This window comes from Pleurodeles waltl, chromosome 1_1 (genome assembly GCF_031143425.1).
Source record: "Pleurodeles waltl isolate 20211129_DDA chromosome 1_1, aPleWal1.hap1.20221129, whole genome shotgun sequence".
NCBI lineage: Eukaryota > Metazoa > Chordata > Amphibia > Caudata > Salamandridae > Pleurodeles > Pleurodeles waltl.
Window position 1 is genome coordinate 856,979,682 of NC_090436.1, and position 20,730 is coordinate 857,000,411.

Sequence of the window (20,730 nt, forward strand, 5' to 3'; positions counted from 1 at the left end):
AAAATTTTCAACACTTTGCTGTTGCAGATGGACTCTGTAAAGTAGAATGATGTATTCAGCAATTGTGAGGTCTGACATTTGGCCATCTTTTACCAACCTTGGTAGAAGTGACTCCTTATAATGTATGTCTATGGCACCATCTTTCACATATAAGCCTTAAATTCACACTCTGAGTTTTCAAGGTCCATGCACTTCTTTATCATTTGTCACAACATCTTCATATACTGAGAGTTCTTCTGCTCTGTTTCTTTGTAGTGAGAGTCCTTTCCCCACATGAACCTGCATGGTTATGGTTATAGAAGTGCTTGCGACAAGCTGATTTAACTAAGGGTTTTTCCACCACTTTTACTTGATACTTAAATATCCTGAACCACTTTAAATATGTCTATTTGTATATGTATTATATGTTTTTATGATTGTCCTACTGATGTCTTGCTCTACACTTATTTGATTTTCCAACATCCTTGTTTAACTTCTGCCTCCCTTAAGCCTTGCCCAGAGCAGTGTTACAGGTTACTTTTTCTTTAACTACTTCATATTCACTTTCTGCCTTGTTGTCATTCTCCTTCTTGTGTAAGGGTATTATTATGTGTGACCATCTATCGTCTATCTTCCTCACAGTGTTCTAGCCTCTGCATATTGCACATAATGTAGTGCTCAGATGATGCTGACTTAAAGATTCCACAAAGCTGTGGGCTAGAGTCCTCCTACTTCTATGCTTTTCACTTTTTGTTTATAGCTTCATTCATTGACATGTGACAGTAAAGATCAAACTTTGCTAATGCTCACTCATTTTACTTTTAAGGGGTATTAGAACATTGGAATGTTGACAGCTTCATTGAAGGCAATAGAGCAGCAGCGGGCTATAAACACCATAGTCCAGCTGCTGTCAATTTTGTCAGTGCCCTAATCCATATTCTCTGACTCTCCCTTGCTTTTCCAGGACAAGTGGATTGTGCATCGGAGTATCAGAGGCAGCGACTGTAGAAGAGGGAAATCAGCATGCCTCCCCTGGTCCATGGATTAGTATTATGTTTGGAGGGGAGAATTTCTTCAGTTCCTATGTGTCCTTGGGCTCTGTTCAACAAAGAAAAGCAGTTTGGCAATGTCAAAGGAATTTTGGGGGCTGACTGTGGCCACTTTCACAGGTCCCACTGTCTGTTTGATAGTCACTTATAAAGCAATGTATTGACAGTAATTGTTAAAAATACACAATAGGGGATATGTAACATAGGTTGAGAAGCTTTGGAGCCATAGGGGGTTTTAAACCTCCTGTGTCTTTGGCAAGGCTTTTGTTTTTAATCAGAAAATTAATCCCTCCTGGAGCAAAATGTTCTAATAGGCTTATAGCCCTGTGTAGCGGGGTAAACCAGCCATTAAAGTACTGTTCCCTTTTTAAAAGCCTTTGCCTTTGGATCTGGCCGATAATGCTGGGGCAGGTATGTAATGACTAGTTTAGCCCACTACCGTGAGCAATATTTTTTATTGTAATTTCTCCTTCCAGTTAAGTCCACCAGCCTGCAACTTGGTTGTGTTGCACTGAAAACACCCTATTTAGGGTTTGTCATAGGAGAGGAAGCAAGGGTAAATGCCTTTACCGTACACCTTTTTTTGTAGTAAACAACGATGGTTTGGACACAGATGGACTATTTTGTTGCGGTCAAGATGCATCTCCCTTCTTGAAAATATTGCTATTTTGACGTATTAAGGCTTATATACCCGTTCTTCTATTCTGCTTTTTGCTCCCCTTACAATGCTTTCTTATGCAGCAGAGTAACTAACTGTAGACCAATTACATATAAAGTATACCTGATCAATCTTTTGAAGTTCAGTCACTAAGCACATCCAGTAGTTCAAAGCATGGCACCAGCTCCTCTGTGACTTTCAAGCAGGATGTTCAAAGACAGGGACCCAATACAGTAATTGGTGATTATCAGAAAGGACTTTCTTGATGAAGACTGTCGGGGAGCTTGGACTCATGTTCGACAATTATACTCTTAGCAATTGGCTGAAAGAATTCATAGAGATCACAGGATACCCACATAGTGGATCTAAACTTTCTTCCAAGACAAGAGCCACCAGATATTAATTGATGTAACAACTCTCTAGCCCTTACCCAACTAGGCAGAGCCAAGGCTTGGAGCATGTATGCCAGGAAGGTTTTGAAGTATACATTCTAGAAATTAATATAGCCATTGTACTTCGAGGATGAGTGTAGGAAATGTATAATCAGTAGTTTCAAATTTAAGGTTATTGAAAGGGGCCACCCATTCTTGGGGCTGTGTCAGGCAATTATAGTCAAAAGCTTGTCTAAGGAGAGGAGTATCCTACAGGAGCCAAGCTCTCAGTATTGAAGTCAAGACATTCCATAGTTTAATTCTTGAGTTTTGAGAGTTTTGGTTGTCTAAAATGTGGCTTGGTGATCATATATGAGTTTGCTGGTTTCAGTCCAAATTTGTAGTAAAAGCATAGTTTCAGAATGTATTGCAGACTGGTATTTCAGTGCAATTACCCTTGGTTTCTATAGCAAGGCAGCTGAGTTATTTTAGGGCTAGTGTAATGTATATACACATAATTTTATATTGAGACTTTGGCTGCCTAATTATTTACCCATTAAAGTATTTTTATTTTTATTAGGGACCAAGCGAAAGTTTTTTCTTTTTTTCTTTTCAGTAGTACAACTACACCGTTAACCATGGCTCTACTACTTGGGGTGCAGTCTCAGCATGAAGGTTTTAAAGTTGGTACTTTTGATAATTTAAATTTACTTGTGCTGTGAATTAAATTAAATGTGTGCTATGAAGGAGAGACCAGGGTGATAGAAAAAGCCTCTTATGTGAGTGCTACAGAACGTCCTTTTGATGAGGGCCCATTATTCAGCAGAGGGTTATGTCTAGAATTGTTTACCAAGTAACAATTAACGGTTAAAATAATGCTATAGATGCAACATTTAAGAATAGATTTTACAGAAATGCAACTACACCATTAGAGGACACACTGTACAGTATTTCTGTAGAATATGATGAGACATGGCAAGGTCCATCATAAATGTACTTTATATCATTTCAAAATCTAGTTCATTCCAGATACATGATCTTGGAATGGGGAAAATAATATGTTAAAACAAAACTTCTGTAGTGCTTTCACAGAATTTCTGCATGAATTACGTGAAAGCAATGTCCTTCAGGGTGTATGCATTTCAGTTAGCGAACGTTTCCAATTCATCTAATATTTTAATGACCCACGGCATGTATATATTAGCTTATATACATACTCCATGTTAATACATTAAATGTATTCAACAAACCTACAAAAAATGAATCAAATAGCTTGGAGGGTCTTTTCAAGATGAAATGCGTTCAAAGAAGTGAAACATTTATATTATATGCACAGAAAGACAAGTCTTCAGTTTGAGAAAATGTTTTATTTTATGTAGAAAATTAAGTTGTTGCTTGCTTGAAGTGACTTAGCTACCAGAATAGGAAGTAAATACTTGTGCCATTAACTAGTTCATCATGTCTTCTATTTGTATGTTTCATATATGTATCCATTCAATTCAGAAAATGTTTTCATTCATGTATGCCTCTAGCAACGCTATAACACTTTACTTTAGTTTCCCAGCATACATTCTTTGAAGGAACCAGTCCTAGTTCATTTCTTAAAATGAACCTTTTTAAAATAATTTTCTGACCATTTCAGATGCAGCATTACTGGAGTGTGGGCATAAAGTAAACATTTTACTTCACACATGCACAGATAGTCGTCTCCTGCATGGTACCACAGAGTCAGAATGCTACTCTGGATGTCAGTTCTAAATGCCATTTGCCAAATGGACTAAGAGGGTAGAAAAAGGCAAAGTACTGAAAGTAGAGACAAACAGTAGAGATCTTCAAAATAAGCAGGTTAGACTATTAGAATATACAAATAAACCTGAAAAAGTGGTAAATAGTAATCATGGGTCTCGGTTGAGACTTAGTGAGAATTAGTTTTAGGTTATGTTTCAGGGCTAATTTTAGAAGACGATATTGTGTGAGGGGGGTATGTAAGGGTATCTCTAAACCCCAGTTCATCAAATCAGGAAATGCACAATTTCCCTTATGTAAAATGTATCCGGGAATGTCTGCTATAGTGAATTCTTGCTGGGATATTTTTCAACTCATGTTTCTACCTGGTCACCCTATGGAGGTTGATGTTAATTTGCCCAGTAACATACTTTGTGATTTTCTTTTTCCAGCACAGCATGTCAATTCCTTTTATCTTTTTGCAATACCTTTGCCAGTAGCACTCACCTCAGTTTTGGACAAGCTTTTGACTACAGTTGCCTGAAACTAAACCAGGAGTAGTTGGCCCCTCTTGTAAATCTTGAATTTTAATCTACTAGTTATACATTTCCTAGACTCTTACTCTAAGTACAACAGCAATCCTCATTTCTAGAATGCATACTTGAAAACCTTCTTGGCATTTAAGCTCCAAACCTGGGTTCTGGCCAGTTTGTTAAAGGCTAGAGAATTGTCCCACAAACCATAATTGGTGGCTCTGGTCTTGGAAGAAACTTTAGATCCACCATGTAGGTATCCTGTAACTTCCATGAATTCCATCAGCCAGTTACTCAGAATATACTGGTCGAACATGAGTCCAAGCTGCCTGACATTCTTCATCAAGAAGGTCCTTTCTGATAATGACCAATTAATGTATTGGGTCCTTGTCTGTGAGCATCCTGCTTGAAAGTCACGGAGGAGGTTGTGCCATGCTATGTACTACTGGATGAGCTTCGTGACAACTTCAAAACATTGATCAGAGATACTTTATTTGTAATTGGCCTACAGTTAGTTACTCCTCTGCTTAAGAAAGCATTGAAAGAGGGGCAAAAAAGCAGAATAGAAGAACAGCTATACGTGCCCTAAAGACTTCTAAAAAAAACCTAAAAAAAACACAATATTTTAAAGAAGGAAGATGCATCTTGACTGCATATTACCTTGGTTAGTTTAATGGTTCAGTTTATAGAAGTGATTGGGGATGGGTTAACCAATTGGGGTAGGTTAACTTTAGGATTTAGTTTATTGTCCGTGTGAGAAATGGTATTGGGGAAAGTGTAAAAGTTATGGTTGGAATATTGGTTAGGGCTGGTAAAGATTTGAAATGACAGACAATATGGTGTAAGGGGAAAAAAGTTAGGGTTGGGGAAGGAACGGTTAGTGGTTGGGGTAGGGATTAATATATTTCTGTGTTCAATTCACAAATGTACTGGTACAAACGTGACTCTTATGTAGCTGAAGTTTTGTGTTGGGTGTGATTGACTCCAGGGGCCACCATATTTTGAACCTTCACTACCATGAATTAGTATGAGGCAAGTAAAATAAGGTCATTCTAATTTGAGCAGTTAACAGGGTTGTTTAAGCATTGTTTCTAAAGAAGATGGCACAACCCTGGTAAGTACACTGGAATGCCCTGTTTTGGTTTTTGCCCCATCCAGGATGGAAAAGCAGGTACATTTTGAGGTGGAAACAACAATAATGATGGCAGACCACTGCAGATGAGATTTTAAGGAGATGGGAAGTGGTAAGACTTACACAGTTGGGAATAGGTGGAAGGAAATTGAAGTGGAGGTGGACATGAGACAATGGGAGGGCAATGGAGAGACAAGTGGACATAGAGCGATATAAGAGTTTATCACTGAAGGCAACAGGCTACTAATACAAATGGAAGGGAACACCAAATAGGCAGTGCAGCTTGAGATGTAGGACACAATCAGTGGGAATAGGTTGATAAACTGGGGCTAGGGATGGAAATAGAGAGTGCAGGAATAATGAAAGATGAATTGGTGGGCCAAGAATGGAACCGGGCTTAATGAAGGAAAGAGAGGCTGAGCAGTGGGATAGAAGGTATGTCAAAGGGAGAAACATACAACAGATAATGAGGAGGATTAGGCCTAGTAACAGAGAACTGAGCACATAGTTTAAGGAAGGAGGGGACACAGTTGGCGTAGCAAGTGGTAAGAGCAGAGTAAAATGGACAAGGAGTGATGCAGGGATAGTCGTGGAGGTGTCTATATTAGAGGACGCATACTAAACAAAAGACAGATGGGTTAAGGTCAAGGCTAGAAATGATTGGAGAAACTGTACAAAAGATTGCCAAATGGTGGAAAGATGTGCTAGAGGACATTGCACATTGAGCGTCAGGATGTGAAATGTATTGGGGAAAAGTTGAAGATGTAATTTTGGTATGGAGGTTCTGTAGAAGTACAGTATACATTTGGTTCTGAAAGGTTCAAAGGTACTAAAGAGCAAGACGGAAGGGGAATTTATGTGGGCTAAATTTGACACACTTTGGCATCCAGAATGGTAACAGAAAGCTCAAAAGAAGGTATACCTTCAGCAGAACTGATGAAAAGAAATGCACGCAGATCATATATAGAGGCAGAATATGAGGGAAAGGCTGAGTTAAAATGAACAGTGGTGCAAAGGTAGGAAATTAACAATGGGGGACCGTGCAGAGCCACAAAATCGGGATAAAATAAATGTCTACATCAACGTTAAAAAGCGGGCACTGAAAAGGGACATGCATAACAACATATTGGGAAGAAACTAGAACAAATCGGGAAACATTCCTGGATAGCTTAGGGAAATTGGACACTGGACGTACGAGAGGTAGAGAGGGCCTCCAAAGCTTATAGTCAGGGCTTACTGATATGTGACAAACGTTACGTCCTTACAGTAACAAATATTCTTTGTAGTCTTACATCCATGACAAGTATGAACAGTTTTCCTCCTAATGTCTGACAAGTTGATACCGTTGGGGAAGTGACAGAAAATAAAAACATTAATAATGCTGGATTCAGTCACAGATAGCTTTGACTAGGGGATTTCAGGAAGACGCCAAAAATTAAGAGCTATAGTTGGATTGCTAGTCACTAATGGAACAGAGCTTAGAAAGTTAGGTTGAGATTTTTTAAATTCAAAGGAAGAATTGATAGTATTACCAAGAACACTTTGAAGTACCTAGAGGCTTAATTGAGGGGAATACTAAAGGCAAAGGTATTACACAAAGATAAAAGGAATTGCCACGCTGTGCTGGAAAAAGAAAATAAAAATCACAAAGTATGTTACTGGGCAAATCAACCTCAACCTCCTTAGCGTGATCAGGTAGAAACATGAGTTGAGTAATATCCCACGCAGGAATTCACTCCGGTAGACTCTGCCTGATACATTTCACATAGGGGAAATTGTGCCTCTCCCGATTTGATAAATTGGTGTTCAGAGATCAGGCTACAGAATGTCTGTGAGCAAAATGAAATGTCTGTGTACCTAAGTGAACTTGGCAGTGTGACGTCATTTGTAAATCAATCCTTTTTGCCAGGGCATCTAAACATCACTAGTACTGCAGGCTTGAGTCTCAATTCAATTTATAGTACAGCATCTATTGAGTCGAAGTACAGCCTTTCTTCTCTTTCTGATCTCTCTGAGGAAATCTACTTGTTTGACTTGACTAGTGCATATGAATATTGTTTTTATGTTGGGTTGTCGAATGAAGAGAGTTTGCTTGGGGATACCATAAATTACATTTCTGTTCAAAATCTTATAGAGGAGCTCACTCAATAACACATCAAAACCATTTGCATTGATTAGTACCCAACTTGCCTGAGACTCCGTTTTTGTTTCTGAAATTTATTTGGTGTGAATCTGGTAAGCAAATTGGGAAAATCACAATCAAACCATAACCTAGTTCAGGATAGTTGGGTTAATGAGCAATCACAAACCGTAATTTAAATCTGAACTTTAATGGGATATAGATATTTATCTTATCATTCATTTTGCTGTTCATAAACATTCACTCCTGATTCATGATCCCACTTGAGAAGATACATTGTTGGGGCTTTTGGGGGACAGGATGAATCTGTTCTAATGCTTGAAGGGTACCAGGACAGAGAGGGAAGGAAAGAGCATGTTCCTCATAAAAATGTAATCCATTTGACAAGCTACAAATGAAATACTTGTGAATCTTTAACAGTTAGACTGTCAAAGTAAAACACAAATGTAAATCCTAGGAAAGAAGACACTGTTTCAAGCTGGGAGCACATCAACTGGGACCATTATTTCTGATAGTGTGAGAGATGAATGGCACAGTGTGTGAGCAAATACCATGCTCTCAACTTCCATGTTGCCTCCACCCTGACAGTTTAGTTCTTTAAAATAATGAGTTTATTCCAAATTGGGAAGAATGGATTAACCCTCGTGACTTTGCTTGGGCACCAGTTGTTCCTTTGGAGACTATCACTTTTTTATTGCTGTCTAGAGTACTTAGGGGGGTAGGTCTCTTTGGATGCTCAAATTGGGTATACCCACCAGCCACATCACATCAAAGTGCCAGGCGGTAGGATAATATTTCAAGGACATGAGTACAACATACATAGTGTAAAGCAGAGACCTTCAAACTTTAAGGCACCCCCCCGAGGGTCTGTGTCTCTATTCCCAGTGGGGTGGAAATGTCTCAGTAAGTACTTGTAAATGAAGATGGCCTGCACTGTGACTTTGTTTATTTTGCACTTTTTTAGGCTGTTTTCGTTTACAGGGAGCAGTTGAAGTGCTTACAAAAATAGTATGGGAGCTGTGGGCCCTGAACCTAGTGGTGGCAGGGTCAAAGATATGACTTAAAGGAAGAAAATATATATATTTTTTTAACTATTTTGTTCTTTTCTCCTCCTTCAAGTAACTACAGAAAAAGAAGGCCCACACTTTAAATGAAAAGTAAATACTTGTTACGAAAATGAGTGGGAAATTTACTATTTAAGTTATGAAACCTCAGTTGGTTAATACAGTTATAGCAGATAACTGTGTGTGAGCCCAAAAAGTCTCAGTATTGAATTCTGGTTGGTGCCGTAGGGAACACAGGCTTGTGTATTTATAGTGCTATGAGGGCCCAACTTGTAACACAAAGCAGTGTGAATATGTAAGTCATTATTTTAACCCTGTATGACACACATTTTGAGATATGCTACAGGAGAATGATTAGTGTTTAATATAAATCAAGTGCTTTCAAATTATATATTTAGTCATCGCTAATCCGACTGTACCTAGTATAGGCAGTTTTTTAAGTGTCCACTAAAAGGACACTTTCCAGAATTCAGCACCTTTATGTCACCTTTCAAGGAACATTAAATCTTTGTCCTCATGAAGATTTAAGTGATTCCACCAACTAAAGCCTTTACTGGGTCCCAGGTAGACTTTAAATGTGGTGATTATCCAATTGCACACACATACATTCCTTTTAGATAGCAAACACCTTGGTGAGAAGGCCTATTTGTTCTTTAGCTCTCTGTCTTTCCCTTGGTTTTACAGCACATGAATGCCATCACCTACCTATTCACTTTCACCCAGAGGCATCTCAAGGTCCACTTCTACCATTCAGGGAAAGTTATTTTTCATAAAAAGTATTAAAACTGTTTTGTAAAACTAAAAAAAAAAAAAGCATGGGCACATCGCTCCCCATAGGTTCTGCCCACGTAGACATTTAGCTGTTCTTTCAGGTGAGCTGAGGGGTGGCAGGGAGGCCAGCAGGATCACATTTAGATGCTGAGCCCTGATCATCTCGACCCCTGGAGCCTCCGAGTAAGGTCCCAGGAGAAAGAGGAAAGGAGTGAGTTCCATGGATAGCATCAACAACATAGGGAGGGATGCTTGGTGAGAGCTATTTTTTTCTACCTGCAAATGGACAGAGACATATTTCTCAGAAGGGTGCCCTGAGGAAGGTGACAAACAATGGGGGTGCTTCTTTTTTTTTTTTTTAAGAAAGAAAGAACCAGCACTACCATTAGTGCAGCAGGTGCAGTGGCACAGCGACAGTCATAATTGCACCCCAATTATGGCTGTCTTACTAGCGAAAAGTAGAGTGGGGTCCCATTTTGCTTGCTAGTATTAGGACCCCAGTCACACTTGTTTCACAGGAAAGAGGGGAGTGATGTGAGGCTTTTATCCCTTTTTCTTTATTACACAAATGGGTAGACAACCTACTTTGCACAACAAGCCTAGGAGTAATAGCCGGATGTGTAGTGGGCAAATGAGGAAGCCTGCTAGGGCTGTAGCTGTCACAAGTGCTTCAGGTGCAGTGGTACAGAGGTCAGGGGGTAGAAGGGTACTACTAAACCTCACTTATGGCCCTGTTCACCCATGGGGGATGGGACATAATTTGGGTCCACATTTTTAAAAAAGAGCATTAGTTATCCTTAGTGGAGAATGTAAGGTAGCACTGGGGCCTAGGGTGGAGGGGCTCACTGCAAGACTGTCTTACTTTCCAAAAGAGGCATTGGGCCTTGCTAACATTAGAGCACAGGAAACCCTTGCTACAAAGTGGGGATACCGTGCATGCTAATCTTTAGATCAGTCATGTGAAATCATATGTGCATTCGCTTGTGAGACACTATTGTTTACAATAAAGGGCTAGGAGCCCACCTATTACTTACCATTTGTTGGCTTGAGTTTTGCTTTCCTTTGCAGCCTCCTAATTGGCCAGTGCTGGCGAGCAGCACTTCTGTCCTTTCTGTGGAGCACGAGCCAAATACAGATTGATTCAACTTAATTGGTGCGAATCCCCCTGAAAGATTGAGGTGCTAGTACTTCTTCCTTCTGCCCCCCACCTGGTACTCCCTTCCTCATCCTCCACACCTTCTTCATTCCAGCGTGGGTTGCTGTGCAAAATGGCTTTAAAAAAGTCGCTATGATGTGGTCATTGCTGGCTGCATCATAGCACTTTTTTTCTTGATTTTAAGCCATAATGCGCAGCAGCTCACGCTGTTGTGTAATGTGTCTTAAAACGACTGACAAAGCCAGTAGATCTTGCATGGGCAAAAACTATTGGCTTTGTCAGTGCTAGTTTTCTGGAAGGGACAGAGCGTCCGTTTTAGGATTTGAGTAGTGGTCAGGCATGGTGGGGAAGGGATAAAGGAGGTAGAGAAGACAGTATCCTATTCAGGGCTGCAGCTATCATTAGTGTAGCAAGTGCAGTTGCATTTGGGCCCAGAAGTGTGCGGGGCTCATAACACCCCAATTGTGCTGTAGTGTTTTGGGTCAATTCCTATTTTTGTTTGCCAAATTTGCTCTTTTACAATTCTCACGTTTAGTGCAGATTTTGAGTTACAAAACAAGTACCCCTGGAAATTCTTAAAAGCTCCGCCCAGTGTGCTTAGCCCTGCAAGTCCCCCGTGTCCTGCCCTAATGTTTTGGAGGGGGCCCGACTTCAAAATATTTGTTCAGATAAGCCTCAGAGCAAAAATGTTTGAATATCTCTGGTGTAATGGAAGGAACACCTTATCTTTCAAACCTCACCAAGATTGACAAAATACTAAACAGCTTTCTTTTAGTCACTAATGTAGGAAATGTCTTCATTTAATCACAGATGTAGGTTGAGTTCACCTTTAAGGCCACTAACAATATATTCATAAAATGCATACTGCATGTAAGTATTTATGTGCAGTGCCTAGCATGCCATTTTGATGCCTAATAGGGTCAATTTTATCTGTGCAGGCAAGAAAACGGGGTTACCAGACTAATACCTAAAACTTACTGTAAATGAAATTTTAAATGATAAATTATTTTACATATCACGTACCCTTGAGCTGAATGTGAAGAAAAAAACACAATGCACTGTATTTATATTTTATATTAATAATGGACTTTCCTGATCTGGTCCATTTATGGTTTGCACATGTTAAAAAAAACAAAAATGGAAACTGCATACATTAACTAAGGGAGAAGGCCAGCATGAAAGACAATTACAATGTGTGGGATGCAGGCTCTGTACAGTATCTTATTTCTCTAAACTATTATTGTCTGGGTTCTCTCGCCAGGCATGGAACCCGTTGTGCTGGAGAAGTTGCAGCTTCCGCAAACAACTCTCACTGCACCGTAGGAATCGCCTATAATGCCAAGATCGGAGGTATGTACAAATGAGTTACACGTGCGACAAAGGGTAACCACGGACAACCGCGTCATCTATTCAGCAAAAATTGCTGGTGCTAATGTGTGCCGCTGAAGTGTTATGTTTATTGGCTCAAATGGTTTAGTAAATGTGCTTATGTTAAAACAAGAAATAGCTAAATTCTGATATATAACCTATGCTGTTTCTCTTAAGTGAGTCATGGTTTCGTCTGTTTCTCAGGAATGGAAAATATTGGCTTTTGTTTTGTCACAGTAGATTTCCCAGAAGTGGCTTGAAATGCAGCAATGGACTTGTAGTAGCTTAGGGAGAGCAGTTCCAGTAAAATGTAGTTCTAGTAAAACTGTGACTGTATAGAGCCACTGAATGATAGATTAAGCATACAACGATTTCAGACATTAAATCTGGTTTTGAACTAACCAATTTACATTGGTTTAACATCTGAAGTTGCTCATGTCTGCGTGTGTGTGATTTTTATTTTTTCACTTACCGATACGAACTGTACTGAAGTCTTTAACCTTGAAAACTTTTAGATGTGGCGTTAGCCAAGACCTTTTGATTTTACTAAAATAATATGTAAAAAAAAAAATAGTTACCTCTAGGGACTTTCAGCTAGCCCTGTTGGTACATGGCCTGTTCTCGTTATTCACATTTTTCTTCTGCCCACTAACTATACAGCATGGGGCAGTGGGTCGGTGTTCTGCCATAATGAGCACATCCACTTAATTTTTTGTGCTTGTTTAACCAAAAAATATATATGTTTTAATTAATGAGGGGCGAACAGCTTACCCAGCAATAATGTTTTGCAAAAATCAAGACAAATGAAGCTTTGACAAAGCCTAGATATTAGTGATGCTGAAGCGTTTTAAATATTGAGAAAAAAAGATTGCAATAAAATGCAGAATTAACTTTTAGGCTTTAATGAAAAATTAGTGCTTTTTAAATGCAAACATTGTAGTAGGCATCTAACTAGGAACTTGTCTTTTAGTGAGGTAAGGTAGAAGCTTAGATATGAAGATGCAGTTTTCTGGAGTCAATGAATGGTGTGAACCGACAGAAATTTGTATTTGTTATAAATGTTTCATTCGACATTGCTGTCTAAGAACTATTGTATTGCTGGTGAGAAGATGGAGTGATCCCGTTCCCATGAGGGCATCGGCAAGATGATTGGCTGACTGAAGAAAGAAGAAGCAACATGTTGCAAAAGCTTAGACTATGTCTATAATAGTGCGTGTTCTTAGAGTAGGTTATCTCATTTCTTAGCTTGCCCTTTTCCATTCTCAGAGCACGCTGCTCATGCTGAGACTCTACTGAGTTTTTTAAACCTTTCTTTATGGGTAGTGCTGCTTTCATTGATTACTGAGCTGATATTAATGCCAATGCTTTATGCTTTTGGATCTCTTTCTAATCAGAACTCTTTATGGGTTACTGAGATTGTCACCTTTTTCACCCTCATTCCTGGAATAGTGATTCTTTCCTTTATGAAATACGCTTAATGAACTTATTATGATTTATTTATTGCTTATTTTTGATCATTGACAAAACTAAGGATTGATATTGATGACTCATTTGGTGATTACAAAAAAGATGAGATACTAAAAGATTTGATCAATAGAACCCATCAATAAAACCCTTGAAACTCACATCAACTCTCATTCTTGACTGAAAACTGAATTGTGATGTGATGACAATAATTTGATGTACAGCTCCTGGTTAATCTCAGGCAACGTCAAAGAAACATTGGCCCAGAATAAACAGGGGATTTTTCTCTAAATGAATAGTAAAATCTTTCTCGTAAACCGATTATTTAACTAATATCCTAGAGCGCCAACAGCGCCCAATGCCAAACCTCTTAGCTTTGTCAATGCTTGTTCGAATTGTGGTAGATAGTAGGCAACACTGTGTTCATAAACAGTAATGCCAAGACTTCCGGGTAAAGATTGTGGGTTCAGAGTAGTATTATACTGCATCAATGCTTACATAGCGCTGAATAGGTCTCCTTACACTGGTATTCCTAGTGACTGATAGTTCTGTTTCATACAGAACTCTTGAGAATTGAGCCTGTAACTTTTATTCTGCTTAATATCTCTAGTAGCACATTTCCTTTGTGGTTCTCACTGTACTTTTCAAAACCTTGGAACTCCTGATCTTGTCCTATAAATATATCTTTAATAGGGCTATTCTGAAGGAGGTGTTCCCATAAACCTTTGCGGTGCTCCTGCACTTGCCTTACATCATGGGTTATCTAAAGGTAGCTATTACTGGTGCCCCTGCCATGCACAATTTTGTCTTCAATAATTTGACTGCTAATGTTTCATTTATATTTTTAATGATGTTTTAAAAGTTGTAATGAGTGCTGTAATTTGAGAGGTAATTAGCAGTGCATGGCAAGGGCACGAGTTAGTTCCTTGAACTAACCATAATTATAACTACTAAATTTCTATGGTTTTTTATGAGTAAATTCAGATTCTGACTATACTGTCCATGTAACCAATGTTTTTTTTTTAGGTGAATTTCTTTGGTTTTTAAAAAAATTATATTTCTTAACTATAACGTTCCTGTAACCTTTGTTTCTTTTCCAGTGAATTTCTATATTTTAAAAAAAATTTTTTTACGTAAAGTAATTTTAATTACTATACGTTAGTACATCCACCATGGCACACAGCCTTAGCCCATGTGCAGCAGGGGTTGGCTACATGGCGTGGCCTGAGGCCAGGCCTTAGGGCCAACCCCGCACCCACAGCCAACCCCCTGTAGCCTGCAACTGTGCACCGGTAGGGGTTGGTCGCAGGACCTGGTCTGCAGCTAGGCCATGTGGCCAACCTTCTATAACCACCCAAGCCTGCATGCATAAGTCTGAGTGGGTCTGAGTGTGCGTGCATGTGTACCTCAGTGGGTCTGTCAGTAGGTGCCTGGGTCTCTGAGTCCGTTTGTGAGTGGGTGCATGAGTCTCTGAGTGGATGTGTGAGTGAATGCATGACTCTTTAAATGGGTCAGTGAGTCGATGCATGACCGTCTGAGGGGGTCAGTTAGTGGGTGCTTGATTGAATGGGTCTGAGAGTGGATGAATGAGTGTCAAAGAGGGTCTGAGTGGGTCTGAGAGTGGGCGAATGAGTGTCTGAGTCTCTGAGTGGGTCTGCTAGTGTGTGCGTTTCTGAGTGTGTCTCTGAGTGTGTGAGTGGGTGCGGGATGGTCTGAGTAGGTCTGTGAGTGGGTACATGAGTCTCTGAGTGTGTCTGAGTGAGTGCATACGTTTCTGAGTCGGTCTCTGATTAGGTGTGTGAGTCCTTGAGTAGATCTGTGAGTAGTTGAGTGAGTCTCTGAGTAGGTCTGTGATTTGGATGCATGAGTGTCTGAGTGGGTCTGTGATTCAGTACATGAGTCTCTGAGTGAGTCTGTGAGTGGGTGCATGAGTGTCTGAGTGCATCTGTGAGCGTCTTTGTGGGTGCGTCATTAGCTGTGTGAGTGACTCAGCCACAAAGGGATCTATGCAACAATACTGTACTCCACAGCTTTTTACAAAATATCTACCTGAGCGCAGTTCTAACTGCCTCCTTAAGTAAATGTCCAGTATGTATTCTACACTACAGCTGTTTAATGGACCACGAGGAAATGTCGCCAGTGACCTTGTCTGCATTTAGCAATGTGATTGTTCCTCATACATCTTTCTCTAGAATTATGTGAAAACATGAATCCTCCTATAGAGAGATCAACAAGACTACAAAGATGTAAATCTTAACCAAAGAAGGGTCCTTCTTCTTATCAGTATGATGTAAGTGATTCTTTTTTTGTGGAGATGTCCTCATATTCCTTGGCATCAAGAACACGCCACCAAAATTGATGGCACACTCACTGGGGGGCCCTTTAGGAAGCTGTTAATCATCCTGGCAAAAGGCAGGAAGACCTTTGCAAACTAGTAAGGTGGACAGAGTTTTCAGGTATATTGCATATTTGCATACTTGTAGCAATTTAAAAGGAGAACCAAGGACTCTGCTGTCACCAGGACAGGACAACAAAGAACCCACTTGTCACAGTCACATACAGATTGCGCTCCAGTAGATCAACAATGCATTCACATCCACAAAGGATTTCAGATAATTTTTCAAAATGGAGTTGCAGAGTATACATAGTTAATAGAGGAAGGGGGGCACATAATATATTTTTTTCAGCCCATCCCCCAGGGCCCAGCATTAACATACATTTTTTGGGGGTGTTTTGGGGAGGGTCTCCGTGCTCCCCCCCCCCCCCCCGGGTTGATTCTGGCCTTAGGGGTCCCATCTCCCAGCCTTGGTGCATATCTTTTTTTGGGGAATGGGCCATGCGGCTCCCCTCCCTGATCTCAGCCCCTTCCCCGGGGCCTGGCTATTTCACCTGGGTGCCCCCCAGGGCACCCAGTCACCACCGTTGGGCACTGCGGGGGACCTGAATGCCCCTGTGGTTCCCACCGGCTCCCATCCTCCTACGGGAGCCGGCATTGCTGTCACAGACAGGAAGCTGCTAAAAATGCAGCTCCCTATCTCTGAGAACAGTCTTTTAATCTGTCTCCCTACCCGCATGTCTGCGAGCACGGAAGCAGATGAAAACTCAGTTCCCAGACAACAAAAGCAGTTTGACAGCTCTCGCTTCCTGGGAGCTGAGCTGTTTGCTCTGACTTGGCGGGAGCTGTCAAAGCTCCTGCCAAGTCAAAGCAAAGAGCTTTGTCCCGTGGGTGGGACATAGCAGGAGCTTGCCTTTGGGTGGTGGCAAAGTCCTAGGGCCATTATTGGCTCTACAAGGGGGGCTGAGTGCCCCCCCTCCAACATTTAACCAGCCCTGGAGAGGTGATGGTCCCCGGAGCCGGGGGCCTGCAACGGTCCCCCTTCCTTATTTCAATTTAGCCCCGGGAAGGTGGCGGTTCCCAGATTCCAGAACATAAATAAACCCAGGCCGGGGCTCCGTGTGCCTCCCTCCTTTATTTTTGACGTGTCTCCATGACCTGGCCCACCTGGGGGCTTTACTAAAAGAAGCACAGGAAACCGCGCTTGTTTTTATTTTTTTCCCTTCAATTTTTTACACAAATTTGCGATGTCGTCGGGAATTTGTGGCAAACATGGTTTTTAAAAAGGTGGGTTTTTTTTTTTTTTTTTTTTGCCTTTTGGCACCTGAGCTATGGGGTCAAGGGGTCCCTACACTGCCCCCTTTTTTTTTTTTTTTTCTTTTTTTTTTTTTACTCTTTCTCTGACTGTCCCAAGATGGCTGCCAACACTTCCTGGTTTAAGTGTTGGCAGCCATTCAGAGTTCTGCCGATCTCTGCACAAGCTTGTTAATATTCACAAAGTCATCGCAGCCACAGAATTACTAATTTGGATTTCTTTACATTTCTCCACAACTACTGAATGGATTTACACCAAATAACAAAAAGCATTTTCTGCGTACTAAAAGCGTACTGAAAGCTACCTTTCTGACAAATTGGGTGTCATTCCATCCAGTCCATTGGGCTGTAGTCCCGTGAAGTGCATGTTTTTTACCCGAACTTTTTCTCGGGCCCCACTTGACATATCACTTCAAAACTTTCCGTGCACAGCGAGAATGACCGGCACACTTTTTAGAAAAATTAGTGAAGATTCGTCAAACGTGCCAAAGATATAAGCAAGTCAAAAAATGCTTCTTCTGTGGAAACATGGTCCTAACTATAACTACCTACTGGCGAAGGAAGAAAGGAATGGTATAGATATATATATATATATATATATCATTCTACTCAGGAATTCTGTCGCAAGTTTGTGGCAGACTTCTTGACTGCCCTGAATTTAAAATGTTTGTTATTCATAATCTTCCAGATTATTCAGCAAGTATTTGCATGTTCACAAAATTAAATCCATGTTGGCCTACTTTTAACATGTAAATCATAAGATGTTCTTTCAATAACTGCTAAAGGTCACTCATTGTCCATTCTAGCTAGTCAGGCTCCCAAAACTAATTTCTAAACTATCCCTATTAGACTAGGAGAATGTTTCTTCTACTTCTATAGGGTGCTGAAGTCCCACATCTGCCAACTTTTAGAACTCTTAGTACTATATTCTCCAGTTACACAAGTGATAGACAGCAACCGTATGTGAGCACCTAATGGAGTACAAGGGAAGAGTTTGTAACGTACTCAACAGTAGGTTGCATATTGATCCAAACTATCCATATATTTTCCTTTACCCTAATGTGCGCTCTTCAAAAACGATTGTGTAAGAATGGGGGACCTTCAACTGTATCCACTAATTACAATTGAGGATGCATACATTTGGTTTTATACAATCTTCTTGGTTACATAGTAAAACACTAGGACCAATTCAGTGGCTTTTTTAAAATCTACTCCTATAGATTTTTTCCTATGATTTGAGTTTCATTTTTACTTTTTTGATAACATTATTTTGTTATTTTTGCAAACAAAACACATAATACTGACCACTTCAATTTCAGTACATTACATTACATTAGTGATTATTGCACACACCGGAAAAGCACATTTGTGGGAGCAGCATCATCCTGCATTTGTCTCAAGCCTATAGTACGTTACCATTTCCCCCAGGTCTTAGTGTGTTTTTGTGGGCATCCCCGTGCCTGGTAAATCAGTTGTTCCATCTGGGTACACTAGTCTACACCCAGCCGCCATTCAACTAGGGTGAGGGCCTAGGAGTACTTCCATTTATGGGCAGTGCCTCACTTAGTGATCAGTGTGGCTCAATTATCTGTTCAGCACGGGCCCGCCCAACTCATCCTGGTTGTCCAGAAGGCTAAATCTGGATGTTAGGTCCACCACTTTGCCCAGGACCTCGGAAAGTGTTCCTTCTGTTCCATGCCAAAATCTTGTTAGTCGGGAACAGGACCAGACAATGTGGAAGAAGTCAGCATTTAGTTAAGTGCAGCAAAAAGAAGTGGGGTTTGGGATTACCCAGGCATTCCACAGGTGCATGGGTGTGAGATAGGTAGCATGTAGATAGTACAGGTGGGTTAGCTGCAGCCTGGAAGAGATGGCAATCTCTTAAGTTCTTTATGTGCGTCCAGCAAGTCCATATCATCCAGAGGGCCCACCCATCCCATTACCCCTTTGCCAAGGTGATCCATAACCACCTTAGGTTTAAGAGGTATGAATTTGGGCACAGTGGTGAAATCCCACAGGTGGTAAGACAAGCTGGGCCATGTGATGCAGCCATCGTCCCCTCCATAGAGGGGTAAGTTGTGTAAGTGTTTTATCCTAGTCCGAAAAGCGTAAGGCTACCTGCTGTATCTTTGATCACCGTAGTCCGGTTCGAAAGATGACTGTATATAGGCTGCCATAAAGCATTCCCACGATTTTGTGCAAGCCCAATCATGTGAGTTCCAGACGATAGGCCGGCTTGTCCAATCCTCCGGTCAGCCAGGCATTGATGACCACCAGGTAGGATGCCCAGTAATAGAGCTAGACATCAGCCATTCTGAGACCACAATCAAATGTTGATTGCCTTCACTTTCTACACAGGGTTGGCAGTTCAACCACAAAAAAAGTTAAGGATCATGGCATTAAGGGTCTGGAACCAGCTATGTGGGATGTCAGTATGAAATTGTTGGAGGGCATAGAGGAAGCTAGGGAGGATCATTATCTTAAATAAGGCTATTCTCCCCATCACGCTGACTGAAAGCCAATCCTATTTCTGAAAATCACGTTTCATATTCCTAATGAGGGGTATGAGGTTAAGGTGCCAAACAAGGTTTGGGTCCTTGGAAATATGGAAGCCAAGGTACTGGAAGCTCAGATTCTGAATGGGGATGGACACCTGCCAGTACATTGTGAGGTTGTCTTCATGGATGGGGACCAGGAGGAGCTTCTTCCAATGTACTCTGAGACCAGTGGCCAGCTCGTAGAGGGTCGGAATGTCTTGTGTGTTGGGTCCTGACAGATGCGGACTGTTTAAAAAGAGGAGGGTATCTGCGTATAGGGCAATTTTGTTCTCTACCTGTTCCACCCACTGCCACCTTTCAATCTGTGTGTCAATGTGAATGAGGTGCAGTAGGAAATCAATGGCAATGGCAAAAGGAAGAGTAAAAAGGGGACACCCTTGCCTGGTGCATCTGCATATCGAGAACATATAGGAGAGCACGCTATTTACTTGCACCTTTTCCAGTGGGCTGAGGTAAAGTAGATGCATATAGTACAGTAAAGAACAAACAATCCACTGAATCAAAGGCCTTCTTGAAATCAATCAGGAGAAGAGCACGGGAATCTTGCTGGTTCACAGTGTAGGCTATGGATGCTTGGACCTGGTAGCAATTTTAGCATAAATCTTGGGTTCTGCGTTAGTCAGATCGGCTGATATGAGGAGCATTGCATAGGTTGTTGCCCGATTTGGGAATGACTTCCATTGTGGCAGTGTCCAACTCCTCCGGGTAACGCCTGTTAGTATGTGCGTCATTGTACAGATCAAGAAGAAATGGCTTATGCAGGTTACTGTATTTCCAGTGGTATTCCAAGGGAACCCATCTGGTCTGGAAGTTTTCCCAGATTACATAGTGGTCACCACGTCAGCAATTTCGGCCAGTGTTCAGGGGTCATCTAGGTCCGAATGGAGTGTTAGTGGGAGCTGTGGCAGGAGAATGTTGCTAAGGATTGGCTAGTCATGTTCAACCTGGGGTGGTGGGGAGCTAAGCTGCTCATAATAGGCTGCAAACACTGCCGCAATTTTCTTTGATGTTTTCTGGCGAAGACCGGTCTATTCAGTGACAATTCTAGATGTCAGGTGGCCAGTCAGTACAGCTGCTTGCCACTCATCTCCCCATTCATAAACTTGCTGAATA

The 20,730-nt window shown here is 41.0% G+C and overlaps 1 protein-coding gene across 3 annotated transcripts in view; it reads left to right on the forward strand.

Annotated features, from left to right (window-relative positions):
• Positions 1 to 20,730, forward strand: part of PCSK5 (proprotein convertase subtilisin/kexin type 5) — a 1,225,695-nt gene that overhangs the window by 385,028 nt on the left and 819,937 nt on the right. For all 3 annotated transcript variants that reach the window (XM_069229369.1, XM_069229360.1, XM_069229377.1), the window contains exon 6: positions 11,840 to 11,928. In XM_069229369.1, coding sequence (XP_069085470.1) covers positions 11,840 to 11,928 — 89 coding nt within the window. The remainder of the gene's footprint in view (positions 1 to 11,839; positions 11,929 to 20,730) is intronic.